Here is a 16,833-nt window from a genome sequence, read left to right as displayed (position 1 = left end):
TCAAGAAGACTGCCGTAAAAGTACGGACAAAGCCTTTAATGTTTAAATGAGAAGAATCCACCGTTTTTTAACACAATTGTAGCATTATAAAATGGTTTGGATTTTTTATTTAGTAATAATCAGTGTAAAAATACTGTGAAATTTGTTTTAGTTTTTTAACCATGACTGCTAACTTGCTAATGTTATGGTATAGGCTCAAACAGCATTTCAAACGTGTTTTGGGATTACAAATACTGCATTTCAAACTAATGTAGGCTACAGCATCTATTTCTCACTAGTGGTCACAAAATCCAAGCATAAAAAGTCTAACAAATCACGTTTATCTTATTGGCACCATTTTTATTTATTTATTTTGAGCGATGACTTTACTCATTAGCATAACTGCAATTTGATTGGCTGGCCCTCACGTTTCATTCAAAAATGTTGTTGGGGGAGGGGAAGGGAGTTCGCTTGAACGACCGTTACTTTTTTCTTCATGGCACTCGCTCACCAAGTGAAGTTATGCAGCAACTTTCAACAGAGGAGCTTTTGAAGTCTGAGAAACACGTGTGCAGGATGGAATAATCTTTGTGAAAGAGGAGGCACAGCTATCCAGAGGTAAGGTTGAGTAAAAATGTAAGGAAATTAGGGTGGTAATAAAACTGTCAACTGCAAATGATTGCTAGCTAACATTATATCGATAAGTTCCGTATCATTGGTCCGACATCCCATTAGTCCGACATCTCATTAGTCCGAAAATGAACCACTGACCAGAGATCCCGTTAGTCCGACATCCCATTGGTCCGAAAAAAAGAGGCCCATTGGTCCGACATCTCATTAGTCCGACCATACAATGAATAAACAAATCCATACTTTGGTCTATTTCCTAAAAACTCCGTCTGCCACTGTTTACAGTTAGACTGATGTGACGCTATTGTAGTTTGATTTCAATAGCATAGTGTAGGCCTAGTGGGTGGGTGCGTGACACGCAGGTGACCCAGGCTCGCATCCCGCGATGAACTTCATCTATAGATAGTGTTTTATATTTTTGCAAACGAACATCGAAGCTAACGTGTTTCAGTCGTATAAACTTTCACACGACAAAACTACAAATTAGCCTAGGCTAGCCTACATTCCAACATAGGTAAACGTAAGGACAAGGAACTCTTACCTTTATGGTCTAGGCTACAAGTTATCCACAGTTATTTCCATCGTGCATTCTACTCGATATGAGCTAGAAATAGAGCCTTGCCATATTCTTCTATCACACAGGTCTGACTAAATTCAAAGTTTCACTCCAGAAACATGTTAAATTTCGTGGTCCTGGCTTCCCAAAATGTCGCACAACACACTGCCACATTGGTTTGTGCCATTTCTTAAATATTACATTGTTAATTGCATATAATATTTATGTAGTTCTCATGTAATATAATTGTATGTATATGTACTTATTTACATGTATTTTGTTTTATATGCACGCGCACCCACGCACCTTACCCGCGGGGGCGGTCTGAAGAGGGTAGCAAGTGCGTCTGTGAGATTTTGAATCTGTGGCGCCAGTAGGCCTAGCCTAGTAGGCTACTCACTCAGTGCTGCGGCAACGAGTGTTTGTAAATGTTTTCCTGCGAGTTTGAAACTAACAACAATAAAAGACTACTGAGGAAACTTATTTTCACATTAGTTAAACTCTGTGCGCAGTTTGGACCGGTGCGTTACCAAACAGAGGACGCACGAAGAGAAAAAGTCTTCGTGGACTGCTGGTGCATTCACCAGATTTGGTGAGATCGATTGCTTTACTGTGTATTCATATTGCTTGGTCTAGCAGAGAGGCAGCAATTGCATTTTCCCTTTTTTCTGAGCATTATATGTTTTGTTTGCTACATCGCGGGACGTTTTGTCGACAGCGGCCCTTTCGTTTTCCTGGGTTGGATTATTGACTCTTGTGCGCGGTCCTGGCAAAATACAGGACATCTTTCGTTTAGTTTGGACTTTTAGGTTTATTTTCGGGGCTGAATGAAAGGGGGAATTGCAACGCTTGGGATTGTTTGGGACATTTAATTGTGTGTGAATATAAAGCGCCGCTGTGCCTGTGCACGACCTGGGTTATTGTTCGGTGTGTGTCTTCCTTTACTGGTAAACCGAAGAAAGCAACATTGTTTCATTGTTATAATCACGAGACGCACTCAGATGCTACGTTGAACTTCATTCTCAGAATTATCTGTTTATTGCCCAGGGGCGTTTCTAGACTTTAAGGACAACCTGGGCTTAGCCCCTAAGTGTCAATGAATTTTTTTTAAGGGGACATTAAGGGGTGCGCGAAATGAAGAAGGCAATAGAGGATCTACAGTAGCCTATTAAAATATAATGTTATAATCCTACATTGTATTTTTTTTACAAGGAACACAAGATAGCCTACTTATAGGCAGAGCACTATTGAGAGAAAAATTAGGCTTATCTGACTATAGCTGTTACAACCACCCATAACACATAGTCCTACCAACGATTCATATCAAGCATCTGCCATGGCTATATGACAAACAGGGGTCTGACTACAACTTCTGATATGAAAAATAAATTATTTTGAAGTGGGGGAAATGGGGATGTATGAAATTTGATGTGATTTCAAAAAAGGATTTCTCGTGATTACCGCTAATTATACAGATACATTCTATACGCCATTGGAATCAGTAGGATCTCCTGTTTATTTTGATATGCAGTTTGCCATAGGGCAGTAACGAAATCATGAGATATTTCACAGAGAAGAATGGGTATGACGCAGAACTGCATGTGATTCATTTTTGTATGTACAGTAACTGTAATTTTCAACGCTAAGTATCTCGCGAACCGTTCATCATAGAAACTAGTGGCTAGTGCCACTGTAAAGGCCAGGTTACGTAGTTTCATATGATATGCCTGTTATTTCTATGCGAAAATATCTCGCAGCAATATGACCGAAAAGAATGGGTGCGGCCGCGGCCGCATGGTGCGTCTCTCGGAGAAGGCAGAGAGAGTTGGCCGGCGGCCCGATGGTAATAATCTTCTCGCGGCATAGATTGAGAAACAAACACTGGGCTAGCCCATGTAGAAACGTGTAGCTAGTGTTGTATTGTGATGCCTCATTACATATATATACTCTAATTATTGACTCTAATTTCACGGCCAATTGTAGTAAATTCACACAATTTCATTGTAATTGTACTGCAATTTGGCCGTAAAATTACGGTCAATATACACGGGGAAAGCCATAGTTTTACGGCAATTTCTTGTATGGTATTTTACCATAATTTTACGGTAACTGGTTGGCAACTTTTGCTGCCGTGCCTTTTACCGTTTTTTTACTGATTTTTTTTTTACAGTGTAGGCTAGTGCAAGTCAACGGTATGTGCTAGCCTGCCTCTAGATAGATAGATAGATAGATAGAAAACTTTAATGTTCTTAAAGGGATAATCCGGAGTGAAATGCACTTTAGATCAATTTTTCGGACTATTGGGAGTAAATACGTTGAGTTGACACCAAAATCATGTCATTCGGATGTATTTTGAGAAAGTTCGAGCTCACCGTTTTTAGCCAAAACTCGTTAGCCTGGAGGTGACTCGGGCATGTCATTTCGCCGCTACAAAACGCTATTTTTATACCTCTTCTACTGTTCCAAACAACACTACACTTACGTGGTAGTGAGTAGAGGATCCCTAAAGCCAAACCGAAGTATCCCCACGCCTTTATGTGGTCGGATAGAGAGTCCAGAATGAATTTAATCGAGTCGGTACCTTTCCGGAAATGTTAATAAAGTGTTGTCATTCTGGACTCTCTATCCGACCACATAAAGACGTGGGGATACTTCGGTTTGGCTTTAGGGACCCTCTACTCACTACCACGTGAGTGTAGTGTTGTTTGGAACAGTAGAAGAGGTATAAAAATAGCGTTTTGTAGCGGCGAAATGACATGCCCGAGTCACCTCCAGGCTAACGAGTTTTGGCTAAAAACGGTGAGCACGAACTTTCTCAAAATACATCCGAATGACATGATTTTGGTGTCAACTCAATGTATGTACTCCCAATAGTCCGAAAAATTGATCTAAAGTGCATTTCACTCCGGATTATCCCTTTAAAAAAGGCTATTTGTTTTGCAGCACAGCATAAGTTGACATAGATTACAGACATCAATACAAGACACACAAGAGACACATACAGCACAAATACACACCACTGGTCATCTGCATCAGGTTAATACAGCCAATAAATAGCCTAAATAAAATAATAAATAAATAAGACCCAGATATATGTAACAGCATGGAGATGCTAAGTATGTGTCATATCTTGTTTAGTTGAGTAATTGCTGTGGGAATGAATGAGTTTTTTGCTCTATTTGTTCTAATATTATGGTATCTGTATCTACGACCAGAGGGTAGTGTCTGGAACTTAACTGAGAGTGTCTGCTTTCTGGGTCAGCCTAGTCAGGTACAGATGGTAAAGATCAGTCTGCTGACATCCAATTATTTTCCCACAAGATTTGACAATTTTCCCCAGTTTACTTTTATGTGTTACTTTAGAATGCCCATACCAACAAACAATACCATAGCAGAGAATGCTTTCAATAAAAGACCTGTAAAATAAGGTCAAGATTGTATTGTCCACATTGAAAAAAATAAGTTTTCTCAAGAAATACAGGCGTTGTTGGCCTTTTTTAAAAATGGCATCTGCACACTTATCCCATGCAAGTTTGTTGTCTATAATTAGACCAAGATATTTATACTCTGTCACCACTTCAATCTCCTCTCCACTAATAAGTGAGGGAGAGACTGGCAACCTGTTTTGTCTGAAATCAAAGACCAACTCTTTTGTCTTGGATAAGTTGAGGTGCAAGTTTGAGACTTCACACCAGTTGACAAATTCATCTAACACTGGACCATGTGTAGCAGGTGTAATTATGCTTCTCTGAATTTCCCCACTCGGTCCTACATGTTCTGTGTCACTCTGCAGTTTCCCACGGTAGAGTAGGTAGCAGGGGGTGTGGCATGGGTGTGGCAGGAACTGATTCCCGCGCTTGGGACCCCTTTAACATGTAATGTAGCCCCCCTCCTCTGCCTCTTTTGCTACTGTCCTGAGGCAGAGGTACGTGGAGTTTTGCATACAATGCATTATGTATTTTGTTTATGCTATGTTACTTTGCATTGCATTATGCACTTAACACATGAGACTGTTTTCTGGTGTTGCGTACCTTATACCAGAGTAAAGGTGTTTTAATCCCTGGATTTTATATTATAACTCGTTACACAATGCACATGTTACGTGCGTGAGTAATGCTGCAGTGTCTTAGCGTGGCTGCAGGTGTAGTGGCATAGCTAGTTAGCTTACAGTCACCGAGTGTGTATTGACTGTAAATGTGGTTTACCTGTTTGGTTGGCAGGAGCTGTGACGCGACTGGCTCGCTCCTTTCTGACTGTCTTTCTTTGTTTTGTCTTGCTTTACACTTCAGGTATGCCATATTTATATTGTTATTGCGTCAGTGTGTGTTGTTTAAAATATGGCGCGGCCTCTTTTGCTACTGTCCTGAGGCAGAGGAGCTGTGACGCGACTGGCTCGCTCCTTTCTGACTGTCTTTCTTTGTTTTGTCTTGCTTTACACTTCAGCCCAGAGCAATAAAGCGACAAACGTTATATCCAGTTGTGGCGTCCATCATTCAATACACAACGCAGAGTGATCGAGGGAGGGGAGAGACGACCTCTGTTACACATGCTCAACATCACCTTGATTTAATAGGCTAACTAGGGCTGTGTCGTCAGCATATTTAACTATATGGCGACCAGAGTAATTGCTGCGACAGCAGTCTGTATACAGAATAAAAAGCGAAGGTGATAGGACACTACCTTGTGGAGTGCCAATAGATGTAAAACGCTCATCTGACAAGATGTTTCCTACCTTTACCTGTTGTGCTCTACCTTGTAAAAAGTCCAGGATCCATTTGATTAATTTAAAATCTAAACTAAAATGTTTGTCTAGTCTATACGCCAGAATGTGTGGATGTATTGTGTTAAATGCTGATGAAAAATCAGCAAATAACACACGAGCATGTGTCTTAGTACCTTCCAGATGCATATATAAAAAATCCAAAAGTGTGACAATTGCATCATCAGTCCCTCTGTCAGGCCTGTAAGCAAATTGTAGTGGATCAAGGGCCTGCTTACATTAATTGATAATATGGGATTTAACAATCCTTTCAAATGATTTGACTACCAGAGAGGTGAGGGAAATGGGTCTGTAATCCTTGGAAGTGGATGGATGGGGGACTTTGGGGAGGGGAGCCACATAAGATTTTTTCCAAAGCCGAGGGACCACCTGTGTATCCAGTGAGCGTTGGAAAAGAGAGCTGAAAATCCCACTCAATTGTGCTGAGCAGTATCTCAGCACTTTGCCCCCGATGTTATCAGGCCCTGGGCTCTTTCGTGTGTTGATTTTCCCAAACACCCGCTGCACTGTGTCCTCTTCAATAATGAGCGTGTCCACTGTCCCTGTGTCCTCTGACTCATCCTGTTGCCAAGTAGGATGGCTATCACGCCCATATCCTCATAGCGGGTAAAAAATGCATTCAAGTTGTTGGCCAACAACTGGCGTGCTCCATCATCTGTGTGTTGATCTGTGTTTTTGTTTGTTTTATAAGGGGCATTTGCCATCAATTTCATGCCAGACCATGCAGCCCTAGAGTCTCCTGTCATTAAGGTCTGTACCTTGTCTCTGTACTGGCATTTAGCTTTGTAAATCTCCCTATTAACCCGTCTCTGTATTTCCTTCATGTCCTGTCGACTGCCCGAAGCAAAAGTCCTCTTTTTCTCATTTAAAACTTCCTTTAACTCTTTAGTCACCCACGGTTTGTTGTTTGGGTACACCCTGCTGCCCTGTGTGACCATGGAGGAGAACAAGGACGTGGATGATGCATTGGATGACCGATTAAACAAGATCAACATATCAACACAGAGCAATGCAGGGTGAGTGTAGAAAGCATGAATTCAACTCACTAACAGGTGTTTGTGATACATACATTACATACCAACAGTCTTAGGGCCCTATCATGATAGTCTAAAGCGGGGCGCAAAGCGTATAATCATTAGGATGCAAAGCTTATTCCTATCACCAAGGATGTTATGCCCAAAACACACCCATCACTGATTAAGAACGCATTTTGGATTGCCAAAATATAGCCCTTAGTCACACACACACACACACACACACACACACACACATACACACACACATACACACATACAGTACACACACACACATACACACACACACACACACGCACATACCAAGTTTTTGTGTGTGTCTGATACATACATTACATACCAACAGTCAGGGTCAAGTCAAGTTCATTTACTGTACATAGCACATTTCATTGCTAATTTCAACTTTTCATCAATTAATTATCAACGTTACACACACATGCACACACTCCCACACACACACACACACACAGCTCTTTAAAAGGCACACACACACACACACACACACACACACACACACACACACACACACACACACACATTCCATATCAACAGCCTTAGTCCTGAAAGAAGATTGGCTTGGTTAAGTTTATAACATGACGTGTGGACATATTTAGTCAGTAATGGTCATTTGGTTACTTGTGTCTCTTCGTGTTTGCAGACCACAGACACACAGACCTCCATCTCCAGTGCCCAGCTGTGATTCCTGTAGTGATGAGTCCATGCCTGAGCCTCCTGAATTCAGCAGTGGACCAGTCCCATCAGGACTAGAGTGAGTTTAGACATAGCAGATCATGCAGACACACACACACACACACACACACACACACACACACACACACACACACACACACACTGAAAGAAGATCGGCTTGGTTAAGTTTATAACATGACTTGTGGACATATTTAGTCACAAGTCTGGTTACTTGTTGTCTCTTTGTGTTTGCAGACCACAGACACACAGATCTCCATCTCCAGTGCCCAGCTGTGTGTCCATGAAGAGTGAGAAGTCCATGCCTGACCCTCCTGTATTCAGCAGTGGACCAGTCCCATCAGGACTAGAGTGAGTTTAGACATATTGACCCCTTGCTGAAACGTCACAAAGTGACGTGACAGCGCCGGACGGCACCATGCTGGACGGCAAAAAGATAGGAGATGTACGGCAAATTACATTATGAAGAAGCGATCACCTTCACTTTAACATATTTTGTAGTTCAATGTATTGCTTTGGTCAGCGTCTGGTAGTCATATAAACATGCCAGTGGTGTTGTGAGGTGAAATGGGTTGTGATTGCAAATTTACATAGTTGTTAAACTAGTGATAACAGCACTAACATAGGGCAGCTACAGTAGATCATACTGTTATCATTTCTGTATATTAACACATATTAAGTATTAGATGGGCTAAAATATTTCAAACCGATTTGGCCACTTTATTTGTAATGCTCTTAACAGATAACATAACATATCAGTACCGTATATGAAATAATGTTAGCTGCCATTGAACACTATTATTAGCTATCCTAGCTAATGTTTATCCTAGCACTGAACTCGTTGAATGCGCCGTCCCGTTCAGAGTTAATGGTTGCTATAACAACCCTTGCTGAGCTTAGTAGACTGACAAGATGACAGTGCAATCGTGGTTGAAATACTCCCGAAACACTCAAGAAAACAAAGCAAAATATATCTGTATCAAGTAATCTGATGTTGATTCATTACAAACAATATGCAAACAGTGGTGGAAGGGCATTATGAAGGTTAAATCTCACTTTAATCTCTAAGCTGTGCTATACGTCCCATCAGAACCCATTGATTCAACTCGTCTTCTTGCCGTCCAGCTAGGCTATTTTGCTGTGGCACGAACTTTTATGACATCATTGGCAAGGGGTGAATAGGAGATCATGCAGACACATACACACACACACACACACACACACACTCAGTTACATGCTCTCACACGCACACACACACACACACACACACACACACACACACACACACTCGCACACACACACACACACACACACACACACACACACACACACACACACACAAACACACACACACACACACACACACACACACACACACACACACACACACACACACACACAAGCCCCTTTCACATTGACGGAATTTAACGCTAAATCAGCCGAATTTAGCGTTAAGGCTGTTCCTTTCACATTGGCGACATGGGGTGGGGAGTCAACCCGCTTCGGCAATCGAACCCGTCTCGGGGGGTAGTATTATTGCCGAGGCGTGTTGAATATTAAGGGAACAGAGGTCAACCCCGCTATTAGGGGTGTGACTGATGACGTATTTAGCCAGGCAGGAGGTTAAAATAAACACACAAGAGACAAGACAACTTTGCTGTGTCCATATATGGCTGTGTCCAACAATCGCGTTTTTTATGCGGAGAGTTCCCTGAACCTCCTTTTCTCAGCACTTCGGTCAAGTGTTTATTGTTGCTGGGTTACCAAAACCGTCTGCTGCCAGCACGTCTTTTTAGAATGTTTGCCTAATGCTAGCTAACTAGCCAACAAGCTAACTGTCAGAGCAGCAGTTGTTCAGGACTCAACACAATAAAATATGACTTCAACAGACAAAAGGACCTCATTCGGCATTCAAATAACATAACAAGTGGCCCGCCATCATTTGGAAACTAAACCACGTAGCACTAGCATGACAGTTGTGTTTATCAGTTTATCTCCGAGGTCCAAGGCATGCTTGACGTCATTGTTCACTCCCAAATTGCGTGTGACGTGCTGCTAGGCAACGCCTCCCATAACTCGCCTCTGAAACCGGCTTCAGACAACCCCGGGACCAAAACACGTCTACTTTTCACATTGCGAAGTCCCCTGAACCCGCTATTTCTTAAACGCTAATGTATCGTTTCTGAATGTGAAAGGGGCTACACACACACACACACACACACACACACAATCTTAGATACCAGCATTGTAAACCCAGTTGCGTATGCCTCTGGCCTCAGTTCCTGGGTGCAAAAAAACAGCGCCTTCTCCATATGTACAAAAACACACACATGCACACCTAGACAGACAGACGAACACACACACACACACACACACACACACACACACACACACACACACACACACTGAAAGAAGATCGGCTTGGTTAAGTTTATAACATGACTTGTGGACATATTTAGTCACAAGTCTGGTTACTTGTTGTCTCTTTGTGTTTGCAGACCACAGACACACAGACCTCCATCTCCAGTGCCCAGCTGTGTGTCCATGAAGAGTGAGAAGTCCATGCCTGACCCTCCTGTATTCAGCAGTGGAGCAGTCCCATCAGGACTAGAGTGAGTTTAGACATAGGAGATCATGCACACATTTTAACTACTTTATTTATGTCCGCAATTCATAATAAATGTACAAAAGGACATAAATGTTACAGATGCAGAACATTGCTAAGGCATGATCCACCAATGTCAGCATGATGACAATTCAAACAGCAGATTTTATGGATACACACAACACCTTCTTCTCCATATATGTCGACTCCCAATAATGGAGGATATTGAGCAGTATTTGGCAATTTGCTTTGCCCTTGCTTTTGTAAAGCCAACTATCCTGAGACCCCTAATGACAAGCCTATGCACGTAGCCCAGGCTGCCAAAGATGAGCACCAGATATTGACACTTGTAGCCAAGGCTAGTTATTGTCTGTACAAGAGGGTGATATTTTACTAGCTTTGTTAAGTAAGCCTCCTCTAGACAAGAATCAAAACAGCAGCCTACTTCCAGGATGAACACATCCCTATTGTACTCATCAATGATTGCAATATCAGGCCTGGTGGCACTTAACTCAGAGAACACAGACATTTCTCTGGAACACCTGGAAAACATTTGTTGTTTAACAACACAATTTACATGTATTGACACATGTGGCGAGAATAACGATGGTAACTTCTCAGATATAATGTCCACAATCCTGTCATGCCTGGATATGTAAAGACCTTTGTAAAAAAGACAGCCATTTAATATGTGTGACATGGATTCTATGACTTGCTCTTGTCCATGATGCATACACAATGGTGAGTGGGAATGAGGATACCAGATTGACAGGTTTAACCTTGTTGGGTATACCTGAAGCCTGGCTTTGACTGTGAAAATGAGTATGTCTTCATCAATAGATGAATTGTGAAAAACTGAGTGTGAGATCAGCAAAGGGGATCCATGCATGCTTTCCATGCATGCTTTCCTTGGAGTTTTAATCCTCTCCAATGTCTCTGACGCTGCTGGTGTTTGATTGACAGCAGAGACGCACGGCTGTTTCCAGGTGGAACTGAATAGCGCAGACCGTCTTGCAGTACTGTTGCAGTCACAGTGATGTTTTCGTCCTTAATCATCACTTCATACGGTGTAACATGTGTGGTATCGACTCCAGACCACTGCAAGTCAACACCAGTCCAATTGCAGAGATCGTTGAGATCAGGCCAGTCCGATCTGACCCCAAAGCCGGCGGCATGAGTGTCAAGTTTGCCATTCGCTTTCTTACGGAATCCTAGAAAGCTGGGTTCCGGTTCTCGGGCGAGGGGGACTTTGCGCTTCCCAAGGTCGAGAAAAAGGGAGGCACGGGCCATCTCTCTTACGGTGCTATCGTCACTGTTTAGCATGCTTAGTAAGTGCGACAGTCTAGTGGCGATGTAAGTCCACTCGAAGTCTGGAACTCCTAGGCCCCCCTCACGTCTGCTGTGATGAATGACATCGCGGGTTGTGTGACTGTTCAGACCGAGCCATCCTCTCACTGTCTTAACAGTTGTGTTGTTTAAGTCCTGCAGAACTTTTCTTGAAACACACACACACACACACACACATTGCATATCAACAGTCTTAGTCTAGAAAGAAGATCGGCTTGGTTAAGTCTATAAAATGATGTGTGGACATACAGTTTTCAGTCATTAATGGTAGTTTGGTTTGTTGTCTCTTTGTGTTTGCAGACCACAGACACACCGATCTCCATCTCCAGTGCCCAGCTGTGTGTTCATGAAGAGTGAAGAGTCCATTCGTGAGTCTCCTGAATTAAGCAGTGGACCAGTCCCATCAGGACTAGAGTGAGTGACATATACTGTAGGACAGGGGTCGGCAATTAAGTTTGGCCTCGGGCCAGATATTTTCCGAGCCATTACATAGCGGGCCACAAGTTCACAACCAAAACAATGGCTAATTTAATTAATTAATATCGGAGGAGGTAAAAATGATAGGCGCTCTTGAAATGACAGAGCAGAGACATTCAAGAAGGCTGATGTAGGTTAAATTTGTCGACTGGTCATCGGGGGCGCTATTATATGCCTGTGTCTTTAAAAAATAATTTAAAAAAAACACCAGAAAAAAACATTTCCACGCGTTGCTGTTAGCTGTCAAAAAATGGCACTATGAAAAAATCTGAAGAGAAAAGTTAACAGCGAAAACAGGATCTTTAATGATGAATGGACAGAGAACTATGCCTTCATCCTCCCTAATTGTATTAACCCTTATAAGCTCTTCGGGTCTGTGGGACCCGTTTTCAGTTTTCATCTTAAGAAAAGTGATACAAATAATTTTTTTTTCAAACTGAGATTCATTGGCCTTGGCTCATTTTGTGTGAGGAACATAATTCAGAAAAAAAAATGTTTTAACCCCCCCTGCACATTTCTATTACATACAGGGTCTTCGCGGGTCTACTGGACCCGGGGCTATAATGTGTGGAAATCATAGGTCCTGTGTTATCTCATTTCCCCTTTTAGGTTTCTGGGCCTGTGTACAGTATGTGTGTGTGTGTGTGTGAGAGAGAGAGAGAGAGAGTGAGTGAGTGAGGGAGAGAGAGAAAGAAAGAGAGAGAGGGAGAGAGAGAGTAAAGCAGGTAAATGGGCCCTTAGTGTGAGCCACCAGTGCAGTTCCCGCACAAGGTTGCAACATTGTTACAAAATTGGAGCACCCAACCCCTAACCCAACAATATCTGCACCCATATTCCCACACATTTTACCATCTGTCCTGCGGGAATGAATACCACACAAGATGGCAAAGCGATTCTCAGTTCAGACTGCCTTAGAATTGATACTGGAAGAGACAGGGGGACTTGAAGATGATGCAGAGGAAGAGGTTTCAGAATCTGAGGATCATGGCAGATGTAGTGAGAAAGTTCAATTTCTTTTTTTTTGTGACCAATTTTTTTTTTATTGTTTACAAAATACAGGTAGAAATACAATGACCGTACATGCTTTAAGATATCACAAAATCTTTTACATCACTAAAACAGAGCGAAATATCCCCACCCTCCCCAACCCATGGCGACTCCCCAAAAAATAAAAGATAGAAAAATACAAATATAGTACAGACATTATAAAAATAATATTCAAGCACATTAACGCTGCACCCTTTCTTTAACTAAATTGTAAACTTCATCCCATGCACGCAAAGTTTTCTGACTAGCTCCATGTAGCCGGGCCACAGATCTCTCCATCATAACTATATCTAGAAAAGAGTTGGCCCATTGCTGCCATGACAATGTGTGAGGCGGTTTCCATCGCAAAGCTAACATTTTCTTTGCTGCAGTGAGACCAGCCCATAATATGCGCTTTTGCTGTAGAGAGAGTTCTAAAGTAGAGTCATCATTAAGTAAAAGTAAGGTCGGTGACAGTGGAACATCTACTCAAGTGGACAGTGGAACATCATATCCAACAGTGGTGGGCCAAGTATGTCCCAAAAAGCAAGATATAACTCTGGCGGAATACCATCCCACCCTGGGGACTTGCCCTTTTTCATACTGGCAAGAGCTTCTCTCAACTCCTTTAAAGAGATGGGAGAACTTAGGCTTTCTGATTCTTGGCTGGAGAGGGAAGGCAAATCCAGATCATGAAAGAAATTTTCACAGGTGTTTGGGTCTAGTATTACTTCAGATTGATAAAGCGTAGAGTAGAATGTTTTAAATTCAGAATTAATTTCACCAGGTTCAGTTAAAGTACAATTGGACGATTTAATGGCTACAATGCTAGAGTATTTTTCATTATGTTTCAGTCTGAGAGCCAATAAATGACTTGGTCTAGATCCGTTGAAATAATATGTCCTTCTGGTTCTGTGCATCAAGAACTCTGCCCTCAGCCTCAGTAGGGAATTTAACTCAGTCCTTGATGTCAATATTTTCCTTAGTAAGACATCAGACTGTGCACTCTGATGCTTGGCCTCAAGTTGTGTGAGGGTATCCTCCAATTCACATATTTTAAGGAGCCTGCTTTTTTTAAGATGAGATGAGAAAGAGATAGATGAATCTCTTATTGAGCCCTTAATGGCATCCCATACAATTCTGGGATCCCCCACTGACCCTGCATTAATTTCAATAAAAGTTGTTAGTTTATTACTAAGAAAGATACAGAACTCTTCATTGTTGAGGAGAGAAATGTTAAAGCGCCAGCGCGATGCTCTAGGAGGTGTGCCCAGGAGTGTAAGATGAGCAGAGACTATGCTGTGATCTGATAATGAACAGGGTTTAATTACAACATTCCGTATTTCAGAAAAGGAACCAGGTGAAGCTAATAAATAATCTATTCTGGAGAAAGACTGATGTCTAGCTGAATAAAAAGTGTATTGTTTGAAAGTGGGATTAATTGTACGGTATAAATCTGATAAACTAAGAGATGCTAAAAAGTCCTGCATGTCCCTGGAGGCTCGTAGTTGTGTGGAGGTAGAGTGTTGAGCAGATTTATCCAATGCTAAGTTTACACAGGTGTTCATATCTGCACCTATAATTAAAGAGAAATCTTGAAGGTGTGATAAGACTGTAGTAAGATTGGAGAAAAAATCAGGTTCATATTGAGATGGAGCGTAGATGGAAATAAAGGCAAATTTACGGCCTGAAATAATAGTCGTTATGTATGCAACCCTGCCATCCTCACTGCCAAATGTATCAAGTATACTTAAACACAGATTGCGTTTCATTACAATTAGTGAACCCCTAGTTTTGGAATTCAGGGATGCAGACGCAGCTACATAGTAGTGTCTGTTTGCAAAGCGAACAAAGTGTCTGCAGTTCTTAAATGAGACTCTTGTATGAAAGCAATATCCACCTGTTGTCTACGTAAGAAGTCCAAGCAAGCAGTTCTCTTGATCTGACCATTAAGCCCATTAACATTCCAGCTAATAACATGTAGATTAGCCATGTTAAGTTATGTCAGGAAAAAAATAAATAAATAAAATATACATTGCAACTGGGATTGAAAGTAGTGAAAGAAAAATAAATATATAAAATGTGTCGAGCAGCGCAGCAATCTAAGTGCAAACAAATTAGTAAGTAGAAACCAAAAAAGAGAGATCTGTACCAATTCTGATAACCCTGTCGCCATAACCCCAATAACCCTCTCCAAAGAACGGGAGAGAGCCTGAAAACTCCCAAGCCCCTGTTAACAACATAACAATAACACACATTAGAAACCACTCCTAAAGAGTCTGGAGTACCCCTAAACGTTGGACCCGTGATCCTTGAGTAGAGCAACATCCCCAAGTAGGCCAGCATGCAGCCCCCCCACCCCCCACCATAAACACTGTGAATACCGCAGTAGTAAATGAATAGTTCGGTCAGTGAAAGATCATAAAAATGAATAAATGGTAGCAAGGAAAACAAAGATAAACAATAGAAATAAAAAGAAAGAGAAAATAAAATTGTAAGAAAAGATTTGCCATGTCAACTCCAATCACCAAGTCAAACTCACAGAAGACAGAAGATCGCCATCAGATAAATAGTCTGTTTGGGCTCATTATGCAATCTAAACCCAAAGTAGGACACATGGCGGAGTTTATATCAAGACAAAATAGAAAGTAAAATACCTTATGCTATTTCGTTAATGGAGATAGAGAAGTAAATAAAAGTAACCTATGATTCATTAAGAGACTCTGTGAAATCCTTAGCTTCTTGTGGAGTGTTGAAAAAATGACTTTCCCCTCCACGCGTTACCTTCAGCCTAGCAGGGTACAGGAGAAAGGTGCGGAAGCCCAGTTGCTGTAAAGCATTCATTGAGGTAGAGAAGGTCATCCTGCGTCTGAAGGTTTGTGCACTGTAATCTGGAGTGAAGCGAATAGCCACCCCATCTTCCACCACGTTCGCTTTTCGGGCGGCGCCTAGGATCCTATCTCTGTCGGTGAAACGTAGCAGCTTCAGCAGGAGAGTACGGGGAATGGGTTTGCCGTTAGCGTCCTCCTTAGCAGCGCCTACCCGGTGTGCACGCATAATTTCAACAGAATCCAGCGCCGGAAACCATTTTGGGATAGCACTAGACAGATATGCAAGCGGATTTGACGTTTCTGTGTTTTCAGGGATCCCATGCACCCGTATATTGTCCCTACGTGATCTGTCTTCCATGTCAGTTACCTTATCTTCCAGACTGGCACACCTATCCCTTAGTTTGCTCAACGATGCAGAGAGACGGCCATCCACTTCAGTCAGGCGATTCTTACTTGCCTCCATGTACTCCATAGTCTTTGAGGTGTCAGCACGCATGGCCACCATTTCACTCCTAAATTCTGCCATTTGTTCAGCCACCATGGCTTGCGTTTTAGCGGAGAGTTGAGCCACCACATCCTCTACGAACTTAGGGATAGCCTCCTTCATAGCTTCTGCAACTGCTAGCTTAACTAGCTCAGCGAGTTCTTCACTGTCAACTGAACGCGACGTTGTCTGCTTAGCAGCTGTCTTTTTGGATGAATTTGCCATAGCAAGGTGTTGAATACGTTTAGAAAGATAAAACAATCGACCAAAGTTTGATATATGCGGTTAAAATATGAAAAATTTAGGGGGAAACTGCGGAGCTGTAATGAGAAACTACTGCATCCCTCGCGGTGATCACGTGACTCCAGAAAGTTCA

General features: G+C 42.0%; 1 protein-coding gene across 1 annotated transcript; it reads left to right on the top strand.

Moving 5' to 3' along the window:
- The first annotated feature begins 6,881 nt into the window (after window positions 1-6,881).
- On the top strand, window positions 6,882-11,507 carry LOC134089355 (uncharacterized). Its single transcript, XM_062543796.1, has 5 exons — window positions 6,882-6,961; window positions 7,638-7,748; window positions 7,925-8,038; window positions 10,186-10,299; window positions 11,387-11,507. The coding sequence occupies exons 1-5, from the start codon at window positions 6,882-6,884 to the stop codon at window positions 11,505-11,507; spliced, it is 540 nt and encodes a 179-aa protein (XP_062399780.1).
- The last annotated feature ends 5,326 nt before the right edge of the window (window positions 11,508-16,833 follow it).

The sequence above is a fragment of the Sardina pilchardus genome, chromosome 8 (assembly GCF_963854185.1).
Source record: "Sardina pilchardus chromosome 8, fSarPil1.1, whole genome shotgun sequence".
NCBI classification, from domain to species: Eukaryota; Metazoa; Chordata; class Actinopteri; order Clupeiformes; family Clupeidae; genus Sardina; species Sardina pilchardus.
This window is presented reverse-complemented; position numbering and strand designations above follow the sequence as displayed.

Coding starts and splice junctions, on each gene's coding strand:
- LOC134089355 (XM_062543796.1), top strand. CDS start 6,882: ATGGAGGAGAACAAGGACGTGGATGATGCATTGGATGACCGATTAAAC. Junction 7,749..7,924: donor CCAGTCCCATCAGGACTAGA/GTGAGTTTAGAC, acceptor TTGTGTTTGCAG/ACCACAGACACACAGATCTC. Junction 8,039..10,185: donor CCAGTCCCATCAGGACTAGA/GTGAGTTTAGAC, acceptor TTGTGTTTGCAG/ACCACAGACACACAGACCTC.